Genomic DNA, 17,124 nt, shown 5'->3' with positions numbered 1-17,124 from the left:
GACGCTGGCCAACAGAGAAAACCCTCAGGAAAATAATGCAGGTACTGAGAGCCGGAAACCAGGCCGGCGGGGACCAAGGTGACAAGGGCGAGGCGATACAGGTGGGGCGCCAGCAGCCATTGCTACGCTCTAGCCTTCCAGGGTCTCTTTATACAAACATAAGCAAATATGTTTCGCTTTTGCTTCCTTTGCTTTTTTCACTTAATATATTCAGAAAATCTTACCATATGAGCATCTAGATTCCTCATTCTGTTTTTTCTTTTACATAGTGTGCCATTATGTGGCTTTACCACAGTTTATTCAGCAAGTGACCTGTAGACAGACACTTGGGGTGTGTCCTGGCTGTTGCACTGTCGGAGAGCTGCAGGGAGTAATCTTGCCGAGGGGTCATTTTGTGACTGTGCCTGTGTCGCGGGAGGGTCAGGTCCCAGAAGCCCGCCCGGGGTTGGTCGGGCACACAGCCACCCTGTGAGAAGCCACAGTCCCAGACTCCCTTGCAGCTACATGGGACCACGTGACTAAAGTCTGTCCAAGGGGACCTAACCAAGAAGTGGCACGCGCGCGCACACACACACACACACACACACACACACACTGGGTCACTCTATCAAAGGCAGCCCCTTGCCTTCCTCTCGCTCTTTGCTCCTTCCCGTGGACCGGATCCCAGGTGTGGGTGCTCGCCTTGAGAGAGACACGCTCCAGGGGACAGTAGAGGAAGAAGCTAGGAGTTGGGTTCCTGGATGATCTCTCGGAGCACCGTCCACCAGAAATAACCTCCTGTTTTACCTGTCACTTTTATTTGGTCTCTCTTAAAAAAATCTCAAAGCACTAGCCTAACTAAACACAGGACCACACGAGGCCTGCCTTCTAGTACGGCGGAACACCGAGTGTTCCAAACACAGCCCCCTCCTCTCTGTTTCTCGGATGCGGCCCCAGCATGCCCAGCACGACGTGGGTATTAAAGTCGATCACATTTATAAATAACTTATCATGTTTCACAGTTTTCAAAATTAGTGCAGTGTCCTGGGAGTAGGTCACGGTTCAATAGTGATTATCAGTGACAGTCTTCATTGTTTACTGTTTGTCGATCCCTTTAATACATTCCCTTTTATTTTTTTATTATTATTATTTTTATTTATTTATTTTTTAGAGAGAAGGAGCTTGCGAGCAGGGGGTTGGAGGGTCAGAGGGACAGGGAGAGAGACTCTCAAGCAGGCCCCATGCTCAGCACAGAGCCCACCACAGGGCTCCATCTCATGACCCTGAGATCAAGACTGGAGCCAAACCCAAGAGTCCGTCGCTTAACAGACATTCCCTTTCAATGCTCAGGCAAACCAGCTGAGGTAGTAGGTAGGATTATTGTCCTCGTTTTACAGACTGAGGCTCCACGGGTTAAGAGACTCGCTCAAAGCACGCGTGTGTGGCGAGCGGGACTCTGGTAAGATCCACGCAGAATGTGTTCTAACCCAACCCCCCGCATGGGGCGAGCGTCGGTGAGTGTCCACTGTTCTCACTGTCAGAGTCACTTCCTGGCCAGTGTTGCTGTGTCTCAGGTGAGGAGAGGGGAAGTAACCTTCACCTTGGTCAGACCAAGTCTGGGATCTGCCTCTGGATGTGTCGGTGGTTGAACAGGGATAGAGGGGAGAGGAGAAGCAGGAAAGCGTTGACGGGGTCCCGCTTGCCATACAAGACCCTTGCGTCCCCTTCCCACGCCTCCCCTGCCTTCCTGCCAGCATTCCGCCCACCTCCAGCCAGACCGAGGGTCCTCAAAAGGGCCATCCCTTTCTTTACCTCCTGGTCTTGGCACAGGGGTCCCTTCTGCCCCAAATCCTCTTCGCCTCACTTCTCCAGCTGCCCAAGACCTACTCGTCCCATCCACCCGGGGAAGGTGGAAGCTGCAGGAAGCTTTCCCTGACCGCCATGCGACCCTTTCCCAAACGGTGTGTTGTACCTGCCTCGTATGCTCCCTCCTCGTCCCTCTGTGACTTCCTTCAAGGCTCGCTTGCTGTTGCACTCCTAGAGGTGAGCGACCTCACGACCAGATGGAACCCAATTCATGTTTGCTAAACAGATGAATGGCCCCAAGAGCAAAAGCCCTAATAGACAATGTCAGAGTCAGGGAGACTGTGTGGCCCACGACACAGAAACCCTCAAAGAACCCACGGGTGACAGTTGGCCCGGGTGATTCCGGCATTGTCATAAAGGGATTGGAAATTCACGTTTCCTAGGACGAGGGAAGACAACGGACAAGCCCAGTTCTGCCACCCCCTCCCCCAGGTCTAGAAGCTTGGTTCCTTCTTCTGGGACCACATTCCTTCAGAGTTCGGGAACCACCAAACCTGTAGGAGCCAGCCAGTGGACGGGAGGCTGTTTTCTCTATAAATAAAGGGCGTTGATCCGTTCTGTCGCCCACACAGTATCCTCCAGGAATTCTTCTCAGCGTTTCCTATTCTAATCCTGGAAGGGGAGGGGCTGGGGTGTGGGAGCAGAAAGGAGAGAAGAGGAAGTGAAGATCGTGCCCTAGTGACTTTTTAACGAGTTCCTTTTTTCTTTTTTTTTTCCATTCTCATTTTAAAAAGTCACAGACACTGATGGAACCTAAGTTGATACGGTCACATCAGAAAATAGTTCGGGGAGTCCCTAGGAAAGTTGGGGGTGAGCCTGTGCTATGACCCATCTAGTCCTCCTCCCCCATGCGCTGCTTGTCTCACACTTACGGTCTCACACTTACTGCACAAGAGGTGGGGGGGGGTCCTTGTTAAAATGCAGATTCTGGGCGTAAAGCAGCTTATTCACAAGAGCCACAGAAGCTGTGTAGGAATGTTCACAGCGATGTTGCTCATAATTACCAAAATGGAAACTACCCTTTGGCAGTGAAGGTATAAAATGTGGTAAATTCGTGTGGAGCTTATGCGAGAGTGAAAATCCGCGGCAGCTACCTACAACACCAGGGTGCGTCTCACAAACTTAAAGAAGCGACAGAAGGAATATTAGCCATGTGGTTCCAAAAGCGGCAAAACTAAGCAACATTATTTAGGCGACAAAACTACTATTGTTGTTGTTTTTTAATTGGAGTATCTTTGATGCACAGTGACCAAACTGTTTTGTTTTGGTTTTGGGTTGTTTTTTTTTAAGATTTTATTTATTTATTTGACAGAGATCACAATTAGGCAGAGAGGCAGGCAGAGAGAGAGAGACAGAGAGGGGAGGAAGCAGGCTCCCTGCTGAGCAGAGAGCCCGATATGGGGCTCGATCCCAGGACTCTGGGACCATGACCTGAGCTGAAGGCAGAGGCTTTAACCCACTGAGCCACCCAGGCGCCCCACCAAACTGTTTTTAAATAAGAATTGCACAAAATTCGAGCTAGTGGAAGAAGGTGGCAGAAAGCAGGAGAACCTAATGCATGGGAACATGTGAAGAGTTACTTTGGTACTAAGAATGTTCTAGACCTTAAGTGGTTGGTGGTTACAAGGGTGTTTTTTTTTTAGTCCATAAATTGTACATTTGGGTTTTATACACTCTTGGGGTGTGCCAGATTTTATGATTTGAAGCTTTTTAACTTAAGAGAGTGCCAAAAAGTGTTTATCAAGCTGCCATTCAGACTTCTGTCCTGTCCCCAGGAATAATTCATATCACCAGTCCCCCATCTCCTCTGCATTCACGTGTGTCTGTATATCTGTGTGCCTGTGTGTGTCTGTGTGTGTTTAATTTCATAGAGATGCTGTTATATATGTATGTTTTTACTGTGCTATTGTATGTATGTACGTATGTATGCATGTGAAACGCATACATAACCACAATAACATAATTTGTATACCTTTCTTTCCCTTGAATATTTCGCTTAACATTTTTTAAAAAGATTTTATTTCTTTATTTGACAGAGAGAGAGATCACAAATAGGCACAAGAGAGGCAGGCAGGGGGTGGCGGTGGGGGAAGCAAGTTCCCCACTGATCTGAGAGCCCAAGTTGGGGCTCCATCCCAGGACCCTGAGATCATGACCTAAGCCAAAGGCAGAGGCTTAGCCCACTGAGCCACCCAGGCGCCCCTCACTTAACGTATCTTGAAGAACATTCCATATCAGTGCACAAGGAAATACATTATTCTCCGTTATGGTCATACAGAATGTATTCCATTGTATGACAGAACCATAATTGTGTTAATTATTGCTTTATAAACTATTTAACTTATTAACTGTCAAGCAGTGTGGGAATTCACTCCATTTTTTTTTAAAAAAGGAGGTAACACTAAGGATCACATCTTCTTACACAGACCTTTCCAGGCTCTCCAGTCCTTCCTCCCTCAAGCCACTACCCAGCCGCCATCTTGCTCAACACACAGCCAGTGTGTATCCTTCCAGCACCTTTTAGTTTCCGGATTTTCACTTTCACCAGTGAAAGCCTATATGGATTTGAGTAGGTGTCTAATTCTGACCGTGTGGAACTTGGCTTTTCTTCAGTGCAGTGTACCTGGAGCTCTAACCGTGCATGTGTACATAAGTCTGAATGATTGCTTTTGTTTGCTGCCTGGTAGTCCAGGGTATGGCTAGACCACAGTTTAACCTGGCCAGTCCCCTGTTGTTGGGCTGTTCGCCTATTTCTCAATGGTGTTTGGTTTTGTTTTGTTATGTTTACTATGACAGTGCTGTCGCCACAGACATCCTTGGATGCGCTCCCTTATGCACATGGGCAGATGTTTCCCTAGAGCACAGATGGAAAGCAGAATTGATAGATCACTGGCAGGGCGCATTTAAGAGGGGATTGCCGGACTGCCCTCTGCCGTGGCTGTAAACACTCGCACTCCCACCGGCAATGCATTAGGAGACCAGACTCCCCCCGCACTTGCTAGCGGTAGATGTTACCAGCATTCTTAATTTTTATTGATCTGATAAGAGTCGAAAGAGGGGAATTTATGGTTATTTAATATTCATTCCCTCATAGTGAGTAAGGCTGAATACCTCTTCATGGGTTGGTTGCCCAGAATCTGCTTTTAACAACATTGCCAGGTCATTCTTCCACACGTGAAGGTCTGAGAGGCAGTGAAATCCCAATCCGTGCCTTAACAAGGTCCCCAGGTGATCAGACGCTCATGTTAAATTTTGAGACACGCTGGAGTCAGAATCTGCATTTAACAAGGTCCCCAGGTGATTCTCACGAGCAGTCAGTGTGAGAAGTGCAGCGTGGGGAGGAGTAGTCGGAGCATAGTATTATGTGCTTTTTCGCTAATATGGGTGTGTTTCATCTTCCCTGTTCAGGCAAGATAAAAAGGGTATTTCAATTTATTTTAACTTGCATTTCTTTCATCATAAGTGAACTCAGACTTTTTTTATTTTTTCAACTTTTACAAGCCTTTTTTTTTTTCTGGGAACCAGCTGGTCACTGATGCTTCTTACTTTGCCTCAAACATCCCAGAGCTGAGCTTTTTTTTTTTTTCTTTTTTTTTTAAGATTTTATTCATTCATTTGACAGACAGAGACCACGAGCAGGCAGAGAAACAGGCAGAGAGGGGAGGAAGCAGGCTCCCTGCTGAGCAGAGAGCCCGATGTGGGGCTCGATCCCAGGACCCTGGGATCATGACCCGAGCTGAAGGCAGAGGCTTTAACCCACTGAGCCATCCAGGCGCCCCCCAGAGCTGAGCTTCGTTACCTCCTCCAGAAATGCTCTCTCTCTGGCTCTTCCCATGGCTGCCTATTATTACATCAGGTTTTAGCTCAAAGGTCACTTCTACCCAAACTCGGCTACCCTCCTCTGTACCGCCCGGTCACTCTCAGTCCACATCACCCCATGTCATCTTGATTGATCCATCCTTATCTGAAATGAGCTCATGCCCTCACTCTTCATTCCTTCATTCGTTCTCTGGCTGCCCGGCTGGGTCTTGTCTGTCTCGCATTATCAATCTGTACTGCACACCTGGTACCGAGCCAGGCAATAGTGTGAACTCAAAAAACTACCAGTTGAAGAAATAAATTCCTGGCAGAGAAAGAAGTCTTTACACCCTCTCTGGGAGTCATTTATACCTGGATAAACATTTATTCATTCATTCATTCCTATATCCATAGCGGAGAAAGTTAGCAGAAAGGACAGAGGTCAGATGAGCAATGCCTTTTTCTCTTAAAAAAGAAAGCCATTACTTGAGCAATATTCAATGAGTCCCTTTGAATTTCTCACTAAATATACATATGTTGGTGCTCCTGGATGACTCAATCGGTTAAGCGTCCAGTTCTTGATTTCTGCCCGGGTCATGATCTCAAGGTTGTGAGATCGAGCCCCACTTTGGGCTCTGCACTGTGGAGCCTGCCCAAGATCCTTTCTCTTCCACACCCCTCCCCCCCACCCCTCCCCACCCCTGGACTCATGCTCTCTCTAAAAAAATAATACAGGTATCCTGAAACTGGCATGAAAGCCTAGAAAATCTGCAACTCAGAAGGGTTGGGTGAAATCAACACGGGCTTGTTTGCTTCCAGTTTATTTCCATAGACAACAATATCTGTGCCTAGTTAATTGGAACCACCAATTCTGAATGAGGGTGAGCTATTAGTATACATGGTAACTATTATAGTAAACTAATACATGTGCTCTGTTATTATAAATAGTCTTGGTTGACACTTAGAGAGTACAGCCTTGGCACTAGACATTGCTTTTTGTCCTTTGCATAGAGAAAATCTGTTTATCCCTGTAACCGTCCTAGCTATATTAGCATTGCCATTTTATTAATGACAAAACGGGAGTACACAGCAGCTTTCCCAAGGCCACACAGTCACAAAGCCAGGATTCCAACTCACACTGGCCCTAGAGTATATGTTATTTACTGCCTCTCAATCTTTAATCAATCTTTAATCTAAATGCTTTATAAAGAGATCTAGAGGGATAAGGAGAATCTTGTGTAATTCAGAGGTGCACCGTGTATCTCTTGGCAAAAGACTTGAGTTATCAGAATTACAGAGAGTTTCCATTTTTCCTTTAAAAAGGGACAAGCGGGGGCGCCTGGGTGGCTCAGTGGGTTAAGCCGCTGCCTTCTGCTCAGGTCATGATCTCAGGGTCCTGGGATCGAGTCCTGCATCAGGCTCTCTGCTCGGCAGGGAGCTTGCTTCCTCCTCTCTCTCTCTCTGCCTGCCTCTCTGCCTACTTGTGATCTCTCTCTGTCAAATAAATAAATAAAATCTTTAAAAAATAAAAAAATAAAATAAAAAGGGACAAGCGTTGAAAAATCTGACCTTCTCTTGAAAGGGACTACCTAATAAGCATTTAAAAAAAAAAAAAAAATCAGGGGTACCTGGGTGGCTCAGTTGGTAAAGTGACTGCCTTTGGCTCAGGTCATGATCCCGGAGTTCCAGGATCAAGTTCCCCATCAGGCTCCCAGCTCTGCAGGGAGTCTGCTTCTCCCTTTGAACTTCTAGCGTCTCAAGCTTGTGCTCTCTCTCTCTCTTTCTCTCAAATGGATAAATAAAATCTTTTTAAAAAATCAGGATGAAGATGATATAGAAAGAATGAGAAAGTAACTTATTTCTAGAGAAACATCCTGTGGTGAAAATATTTTGAAAAGCATGTTTGTCCATGGTTTTCCTTGCTCTGTGATTTTGTTGCTGAAGGACAATGAAAAGGAGGCACCTGGAAAAACCTCATTCTGCATGTTTAAACTTAGCAACAGAATTTTCTGATCTGTTTAAACACTGTCCAAGTACAGTGCATCTGAAATCCATCTGTTAACAATGTTAGTAATGCCTCCTCTTCAGTTTAATTGGCAAAAGCCCCAGGTTGATTATCAGGGAAGATGAAAATTTACGAGCTGGATTTCAAAAAACAGTCAACTTGTGTAATTGGTGAATGGGATTGGAGGAAAATCGTGACTTATTGCCAGTAAATGATACCTTTCTTTCACTTAGATCTCTAATCTATGAGTCGCATATATATGATATATAAAATAATTTTTATGTATTTTATATATTATATGTAATATATAAAATTTATATATATTATATATTACATGTAATATATAAAAATAACTTTTACATATTATATATATTTCTTTCTTTTTTTTTTTTTTAGTAAGCTTCATGCCCAGTGTGGGGCTTGAATTCACAGCCCCTAGAGGCTCATTCTCTACCGACTGAACCAGCCAGGCACCCCTATATATATATATATATATATTTTTTTTTTTTAAGATTTTATTTATTTATTTGAAAGACAGATCACAAGTATGCAGAGAGGCAGGCAGAGAGAGAGGAAGGGAAGCAGGCTCCCTGCTGAGCAGAGAGCCTGATGTGGGGCTTGATCCTAGGACCCTGGGATCACGACCTGAGCCTAAAGCAGAGGCTTAACCCACTGAGGCACCCCGCTGTCCTTACTTTTGTGAAAAGCAATTTTTGGTTTGTTTTTTGCTGAAGCCATACATGCAGGGAAAATGCAAATCAAGACCATAGTGAAATGTCATTGTATATTAATTCGACATCTGTATATTAAGACATCTGATAATACCGAATATAGGAAAGGATGTGGCTGCACAGTATTTCTTACTTTGCTGGTGGGAATGTAAATAGGTGCCACCACTTTGGTGTAATCTCTTAAACAGTTCCCTACAATCCAAAAATGTGTACATTCACTTAACCTCTGACACTTTCTAGGAAGATCATAGATCATATCCACACGATTCAGAAAGACCGGGATACAATTCAGGCGCCCATCGACAGGAGGACAGATGAATAAACTCCTATTTTCACACCATAGACTATAACACATCAGTCAGACAAACGACAGTGACAGCAATTTGGATGATTTTAGCAATATAATAAATGAGGGGGGACTCCTAGAAAATTACATACCCTTTTAAAGCTCTTTAAAAATTAAATTTGGGGTTTTTTTTTTAAGATTTTATTTATTTATTTGAGACAGAGCGTACAAGCAGGGGGAACAGCAGACGAAGAGAAGCGGGTTCCCTGCAGATCAGGGACCCCAATAAGGGGCTCCATCCCAGAATCCTGGGATCATGACCTGAGCCTAAGGCAGATGCTTAACTGACTGAGCCACCCAGGTGCTCCTAAAATTGTGTTTTTGAAGATTACATGTAGATGCAAAAGGGCTTGCTGAAAAGTTGAAGCAAAGGAGTGAAGTATGTGGGGTTTTTAGGCTGATGGCTGTAGGAGAGAGACGTAGGTTAGGTGTATGCTCCTGGCTTTGGGAGGTGGGTTCCCCGGTATTTATTAGATCCTAAGAAAACGGGGAGCAAACAAGCAGCCAAACAAACATAGCCAGCAACGGATCGGTAATGACCAGGTGTCATGTACCAAGGGTTAATCCAACTGTGTGCACCGGAGCTGGCAAAACACTATAAAACTATTAAGTATATAGCCACACGTACGCACCTCGGGCGGTATAAAGGGATATCCGATATCTCCCATCCTTCTGGCTGGGTTCGCTTCCCCAGAGGCACCCACTGTTCCAGCTTATCCAGTATCCTCATGAGACTTTCCACAAGACAGGATAAACATAAGCACAGACCTATGTTTTCAAGTGGCTTTCTGTATATGTGTACCTTACAGGCACATCCCAAAGAAAAGTTTAAAAGTTTCTTTAAAAACAACAAGAGGGGTTCCTGGGTGGCTCAGTGGGTTAAGCCTCTGCTTTTGGTTCAGGTCATGATCCCAGAGTCCTGGAATCAAGCCCCACATTGGGCTCTCTGCTCAGCAGGGAGCCTGCTTCCCTCTCTTTCTCTGCCTGCCTCTCTGCCTACTTGTGATTTCTCTGTCAAATAAATAAATAAAATCTTAAAAAAATTTAAAAAATAAAAACAACAAGAAAGGGGGGGCTCTAAAATTTAACCTAGGGCCACTTAGCTGGCTCAGTGGGTAGAGCCTGCGGCTCTTGATCTCCCTGGACTGAGTTCAAGCCCCACGTTGTGGGGTAGGGAGTACTTTTCTAAAAAGTCAGTAAAATACATAAATATATAATTAAATAACTTAACCTTAAGTGACATCACCAGGCATTACACAGCCATCCCTAAAATCCATTCACCATGTGAAATGGAAGTTGGAGAAAAATAGCTGAGGTTTTGGAAAAATGTAAAAATTGTCTTCTCGCAGGCCTTGCCCTAGCATATGCTAACGGTAGCCCCGCAAAAGGCAAGTTAGAGCGGCTGTTGAACCCCAAGGGGCCGCCCAAGGATTCAGACCGGAACCTGAGCCTTTTCTAGCAAGGGCCCCCACGTGATTCGCAGGTTTGGATAAGCTTAGGGCATAGCTCCGCCTTAAGCAACTCCCCAGTTTGTAGAAAGTAAACACCTGAGGGATGTAGGTGGCTTCCTTGCTCCCTGTTGGATGTCGCTCACCTGGAACAAGGAGGGTCCCCCTCGGGTCTCATCAAGGTACCAGCCAGTCTGAGCATGAACGCCGATTAGCTCAACCACCTCCCCCCCAGGACCACGCCTCAGTCACCTGCTGGGCGGGCCCACGCCCCTGTTGGCGGCGAGGCCTCCCGTGCGTGTGGTCCGAGACCCGGAGCGCCCGAGTCACCGCGTGCGAGGGATGGGGTGCGGTTTGGGGGGCGTCTTACAGAAATACAGATTACTGGGCTCTGCCGCGTGAAGCCAAAACTTTCGGAATCTGCGTTTTTAATGGGCTCCTCAGCAAAGCGGTTCATCTGCGGTTGGAGACTCTCTGGCCTCATTTAAATTTTAAATACGAAGATGGTGGAGGTCGTGCTTCTCAACCTTGGCTGCACATCAGAATAACCTGGGGAGCTTTAAAAAAAAAAAAAAAAAAAAAACAACCACCCCAATGCCCAGGTTTCGGCCCAGACTAATTAAGTCAGAATCTAAAAACACGGCCTGTGCCGCAGCCGCGGCGGTGGCCTCGCCTGGGAGCTCGTTAGAAATACCGAAGCTCAGGCCCCACCCCAGACCCACTGAGTCAGAATCTGCATTTTAACGAGATCCCCAGTGAATCGAGCGCACATGAAAGTTGGAGGCGAGCTGTGCTTCTGAAATTTTAATGGGCAAACGAATCACCTGGGGATCTCGTTAAAATGCAGACACGGTTTCTCAAACTTTAATGTGTATGCGAATCACCTGGGGAGCTTGTTAAAATGCAGATTCTGATTCAGCGGGTCTGGGGTGGAGCCCGAGAGTCTGCATTCCTAACGAGCTCTCAGGTGCTGTGGGCTGCAGGGGCGCGGACCACTCTTCCCCCGGACCCCCGAGGTCTTGGCTCCGGGCCAATCAGCCGTCAGGGTTCTTGATAAATCGCCCCGCTCGGCTGAGGAGCAGAATTGCCAGGACATGCGCGCTCCAGCCGGGGGAGCGGGGGGGTAATTTCCGAACTCCGGGAAGCGGTTGTGGGAGGCAGGCCACTCGCAGCGACTCGCCGGGGGCCGCGCTCTTCTCGCCATGTCGCGGCGCAAGCAGGCCAAGCCTCAGCACCTCAACTCCAAGGAGCCGCAGCCCGCGCGCCGCGAGTTCGCAGAGGCTGGCCCCGGGGTGGCGGGGGTCCCGGGTGAGTAGCGCCGGGGACGCCCCGCCTGGCCGCTGCCGGCAGTTTCTCGGACGCTCGGGGGGGACCCGCGCGGGTGCGGGGCTCCGGGCGTGGAAGGGCGGGGGAAGCCTCCACCTCCACCTCGAGCGCTTGGGGCTGGGACCTCGGCGCCCTCGCCCAGCGCCTTTGTAAGTTACACCTCCTTGTAAATTCTGCCTTTTGGGATAAACTGTGCCGCTCCCCGCAAACGCTGGTAAATCGTGGTTTTTCACCCAGACACGCTGGGAGGGTGCTCCGAGACCCCTTCGGAGGGCCCTTTTCGCGGCGCGCCGGCGCCCGGGTCCCCGACCTCCTCGGTGCTGGCCTGGGGCGGCGCGCCTGGAAGGTGGGCGTTCGGAGACCCGCGTCCGGGCGGGGGGGAGAACGTCCGAGTTTCCGCCGGGCGCTGGAGCTAGGTGCTGGGGAGAGGGCAACAGCGGTGAGCAAGCAGACAGAATCGGGTTCTTCTCGAGTTTATGGCTGAGTGGGGTCGAGAAAAACGGCCCTCGAGAACGAAGAGGGAGCCGTAAAGGTGCGTTAGGGGTGAGCGATGGAAGCAAAACCTCACCAAGCTGGGAAGGGAAAGATGCGGCAAGGGGGGAGGGGGCACTTCGAATGCATCGTCCAGGGAGGGCCTCGCGGAGGTGGGTATCACTGAATAAAAAACCCGAAGGTTCTGGAGGAAAGGCTTGGAGATGCCGGGGGGGGGGGGGGCAGGGGGGCCGGTGGTGGTGGAGAACATTCCACGCAGAGGGAACAGCAAGTGCCGAGGCCGGGGACGTCAGCGAGGCTGCAGCCTGGGGGAGGGGGGCTAAGGGCTCCAGGTGAGGACTTCCCTTTAACTTTAAATGAGGCTAGGGAGGGAGGAGTGTGCCACGGTCGGACTTGGCGGGCTGACCTGGCCGTCAGGGGGCTGGTGGAGGTGGTCCGGGTGACGCCCAGGGGCCCCGGATTACCCTAAACCCTGAGGGCAGTATTTCTCACCCTGTGGTCAGCCGAGCCTCGGTTTCTGAACAGCCTGCAGGTACGCAGCTTCGCGAACTCGCTAAATTCCTCAGTCTACCCTGGGCACCGCCCACGTTGGAATTTCTGGGGCGAGGTGGGGGGGGGGGGTGGATCTGCATCTCTAAGGCGCTTCCCTTCTGATTATCTTGCCTTCAGATAAAGATAACCTCAGTTTCCACTCGGTCTCCTCTCCCTTCCTCTCCCCCACGTCCGCGGTTAAGTGATAACCTCCTAGTTCTGGGTGAACTTTTTCCTCCCTCTCCCCTGCCTGCCCTCGGCCCAGAAAGGGACCTGGGGGATCTCGGGTCTCTGCCAGTAAGCCTCAGATCTCCAGCAGTGCAGGTCGCTGGGCTTTGATGACCACACACCCAAGGAGGTAGTGGAGGGGAGAGGTATAATGAAACTACTTTAGAAGTAAGAGTACCTAAAACCAAAATTGGGCTGGATGGAACTACCATTAACCAAAAGACCAGACCTGCCTTTGTCCCCAAGGACTATAATGGACACATGTTGAAATGGGATGGGGGGGCAGGGTCCCTGCTGATTCTCTGCAGAAGAGGAACTTGAGAGTGTAATTAGGGGTGTTGAATCATGGGGGGATGTGATTATAAACAATAGCCTGAATGACCCCTGGCTGTTACTCAGTGCCCTGGGCTCCTTTTGTTCTTGTCTACATGGCTGTGAGGACGCTTCCAGGTTTAGAAGGCTTAGGGTGTTCTCCATTGTGAGGTACTGGGGTGCCCCCTGTGGGAGCAGGACACAATCAGAATTCAGTACCAGCCATCCCTGGAGAGAAAAAGCAACCCACCATCTGATGTGGGTTTTCCTCCTGCATTTTAGGTCTGTCCCGCTGATCAAAGGCCCATCTCCTTTTGAGTTTGTCTAGGCTTCCCCTCCACCCCCAAGGTTAGCAGGAGTGGGCCACTGTTAACTTGCAGATGGCTTTGCAACTCAGGTTTTGGAAGAAATAAAAGGGAGCGGGTCAACAGGTAGACTTCAGTCATGATCTGTCTGTATTTAAAAAAAAATGAGGTAACCTTATAAAAGGTACAGTGGTTGTTCATAGGGATAAAATGCCCACTGTACTATACCGGGTTCTCTATGTGGCCCACCCCCTCTTTCAGACTAGAAGGGTCTCTGCCCCAGCTGCCCTGTTTTTAGGGAAGAGTGGGCCTCCAGTCTGGCTTGGTTTCCTGGGTGTTTAGAACTAAGGAAGTCTCCTTGGGAGATGCGGGAGGTCCTCTCCTTAGGAGGCCCTTCATGGCCCTCCATGTTCAACCTGGGTGACCCTTCCTAGCACTGGATTGTCTTTAGGATTTTATTTTTGAGGGCGCCTGGGTGGTTCAGTGGATTAGGCCTCTGCCTTGGGCTCAGGTCATGATCCCAGGGTCCTGGAATCAAGCCCCATGTCAGGCTCTCTGCTCAGCAGGGAGCCTGCTCTCCCCCCCACCCCCGCCTGCCTCTCTGTCAAATAAAATATTTTAAAACAATTTTTTTAAGATTTTATTTATTTATTAGAGAGAGAGAGTATGAGAGGGGAGAAAGTCAGAGGGAGAAGCAGACTCCCCGCGGAGCTGGGGGCCTAATCCCGGACTTGACCCCAGGATTTCAGGATCATGACCTGAGCCAAAGGCAGTCACCTAACCAACTGAGCCACCCAGGCACCCTAAAACAATCTTGTTTTTGATAGCAAGAGCACGAGCAGAGGGAGAAGGAGAAGCAGGCTCTCTGCTGTGCAGGAAGCCCAAGGACATGGAGCTAGATCCCAGGATCCTGAGATCATGAGCTGAAGGCAGACGCTTAACCAACGGTGCCAGGAGCCCCTGGATAGCTTTTTTTTTTTTTTATCACTTTAACCCGTCAGTCTCTTCTGCCTGGTTGCAAGTTTTTTGTGGCACAGTGCATTTCCCTCCCTTGCAGAACCCAGTGGCTCATGTACACACATCAATGAACAAAACGTTCAAAACTTCTAGCCCTGCAACCTTCATCTCTGAGCCAGTTTCCCTTCTCAGAGCCGAAGGTTTCAAAAGTGTGGTTTCCAGATCAGCATCCGTGGGAACTTGTTAAAAATGAAAAATACCAGCTCTACTCCAGATCCACTGGATCGGGAACTCTAAAGGTGGAGCCCAAGCCACCTGCGCCTTCACAAGCCCGCCAGGTAATCCCAATGCACGTGTTGAAGCATTGCCTTGGCATTGGCCTAGGAATCACCTGGGGATCTTGTTCCAGTGCAGACTGATGCTGTTGACTGGGACCTGAAGTTCTTCATTTCTAACAAGTTTCCATGTTATGCTGATGTTAGAGCTCTAGGGACCACCCTTCAAATTGCAAGGGTTTAGAGTAGATGATGGAATCATGGGGCCTCAAAAGTGCAGGCTCCTGGGATCTACCCTTAACCACCCCCCACCCCAAGTTATCTGGGGGGAGCACGGGAAAGCTGCATCTAAAATCCACAATCCAAGTGACTCGGATACAGGTATGGGGGCTCTCCTGGACATTGTAGGATGTTTAGCAACATCCCTGGCCTTTACCCTCTAGATGCTATGGTCACTTATGTGTGTGCACATAGGACCATCAAAAATGTCCCCAAACATTCCCAAATGTCCCCTGGGGGCAAAATGACCCTTTGTTGAGAGCCCCAGGGTTAGGTCACTTGTTCAAACCCTAGATGGGAACTCTGCAATCCTATATTCGTTCATAGTGTTTACAAGGCACAGGCTGACGTACTGAAAATTTACATCATTCTAACCCTGCTGCTCTGCCACGTAAACTGAGGCTCAGAAAGGTTAAGTTTCAGTTAAGTAGCTAAGCAAGGCCTGTGCCTAAGAGCTAAAGCCCACGCCAGTGTGTTCACTAGCTTCTCATAGTAAGAGGTTTACCTGGACAAAACCTCTCCCTGTAAACGGAATCCACCTTCCCTACCTGGAGCGAAAACCATCCCAGCCTTTGGCCTCTAATTTATAATTTATATACTAGTCAGTATCTTTTTTTAAGACTTTAGATATCAACAACACCTTTTTATTCCTTGGATTTAAATCTGTTTGGAGAGAAATCACTTTGTAATCTTTCAGGAACGCTTTTTTATTACAGTAATTTTTAAAACTCCACATTAGATTGAACCACATGAAACTGACCATTTTGGCCCACAAAAACGTCAAATGTCCCCTGATTCTACCATAGTAACAGAATATGATGCCATGAACTCCCGTGTACCTGGGGCTGGGCTTCAACAATTAATCACACGTAGGCAGGCTTGTTTCTTCTGTTCAGCTCTTCCCCTGCCCTGGATTATTCGAAGCTTCATCTTCACACCCAAAAAAAAAAAAAAAAAAAAAAAAAAACCCACTTTAGTGTTCATGCTTGTTGTGGTCTTCAGTGGCTCTTACAATATGTTTAAATCAGGATCCAAGTGACCTCTAGATACTGCGAGTCATCTTCTCAAGTCTTAGAGTCTGGTTTTCAAACCCCCCCCCCCCACATCCTTTTTTTTTTTTTTTTTTTTAAAGATTTATTTGTCAGCACCCAGAAGCAGGCAGAGTGGCAGGGGGAGGCAGAGAGAGAAACAGGCTCCCCACTGAGCTAGGAGCCCGATGTGGGACTCGATCCCAGGACCCTAGGATCATGACCTAAGCCGAAGGCAGTGGCTTAACCCATTGAGCCACTCAGGTGTCCCTCCCCCTCCATCTTTTAAGTGACTTGCTGAAACAGTGGCATTTTGTCCAGGAGACCAGTGGTGCTTGAAGTGTGGTCTGTGACCTACTGAATGGAGACCAAACAAATTCAGAAATCGAGTAAGCTTTGAAAAATAGCTTAACCTTGCAGGACCAGCCTTCTGTCCTCTCTAATGGCATGTGTTTGTTTTGTCTTATTTCATTTGTAATTTGTGTTCTATTTTATAAAAATAGCAGCCACTGATGGATTGGAAGATCTTTTACAAACTAAGCTTTTGCTAGATCACCTCAGAAGCCACTGTTGCAAAGTTTTGCAGCCTGGGTCTTGCCAGTTGGGTCTGTCCTGTTTCCATGTCCCTGGTTCCCTGTATTTTCTGGAAGTTGGTAGTTCAAGAAAGGACTTAAGGCCAGAGCATACGTGGCTTTCTATTTTTAATGAATTTGGGGGTTTTTTTGGTTTTAGTTTGTTTTTGTTTTTGTTTTTTTGTTTTTTTGTTTTTTTTAGAGGTGATGGAGGGAAAACCGTCCTGCTTCTACTGTAAGACTTACCATGGTGGTTGTATCTGAGAAATTAACCCTTCTTTTTGTGTCCATTTCAGCTTCAGAATTAGAAGATAATGTTCCCAAACCAACGTGTCCCTCCACGGACAGCAGTGATGCCCAGAAAGCCCCTGCCTTGGCACTTCCCTCAGAGTCCAAGGAACAAACGGTGACGCTCGGAGAAAGGACCTTCAACTGTTGCTATCCAGGTGAAACATGAACTTGGACGGGCAGACCCCTCCCCAGCGGGCACTGGCCCGTGAGCTCTGCCCCGCTCACCTGCGGAGTCCTGGCCCCGCCCCCCGCACACTCACTGCACATGCGCAAATGCATCCTAAGCATCTTGTGGCGTCTGATCAGGTTTATGGGCGCTTCCTTTTTGAGGCTCTATTTTGAGAAAACCTGGGCT

The 17,124-nt window shown here is 48.1% G+C and overlaps 1 protein-coding gene and 1 long non-coding RNA gene across 4 annotated transcripts in view; one reads left to right on the top strand and one right to left on the bottom strand.

Moving 5' to 3' along the window:
- The window catches only part of ZFP64 (ZFP64 zinc finger protein), an 87,421-nt gene that overhangs the window by 56,662 nt on the left and 13,635 nt on the right, over nucleotides 1-17,124 (top strand). For 2 of the 3 annotated variants that reach the window (XM_082744951.1, XM_082744950.1), the window contains exon 6: nucleotides 16,775-16,924. In XM_082744951.1, coding sequence (XP_082601077.1) covers nucleotides 16,775-16,924 — 150 coding nt within the window. Of the gene's footprint in view, nucleotides 1-11,104; nucleotides 11,482-16,774; nucleotides 16,925-17,124 lie in introns of those variants that run through there. The other variant, XM_082744952.1, reaches the window with a different exon arrangement.
- Nucleotides 4,904-10,148, bottom strand: LOC309871690. Its single transcript, XR_014315440.1, has 2 exons — nucleotides 9,358-10,148; nucleotides 4,904-5,245 (listed from the first exon to the last, which is right to left on the bottom strand). It is a non-coding gene; the product is annotated as an uncharacterized lncRNA (long non-coding RNA).

The sequence above is a fragment of the Mustela nivalis genome (assembly GCF_964662115.1).
Source record: "Mustela nivalis genome assembly, chromosome: 8".
Taxonomy (NCBI): domain Eukaryota; kingdom Metazoa; phylum Chordata; class Mammalia; order Carnivora; family Mustelidae; genus Mustela; species Mustela nivalis.
Note: the sequence above shows the minus strand (reverse complement) of the source record. Positions and strands in the feature narration are given on the sequence as shown.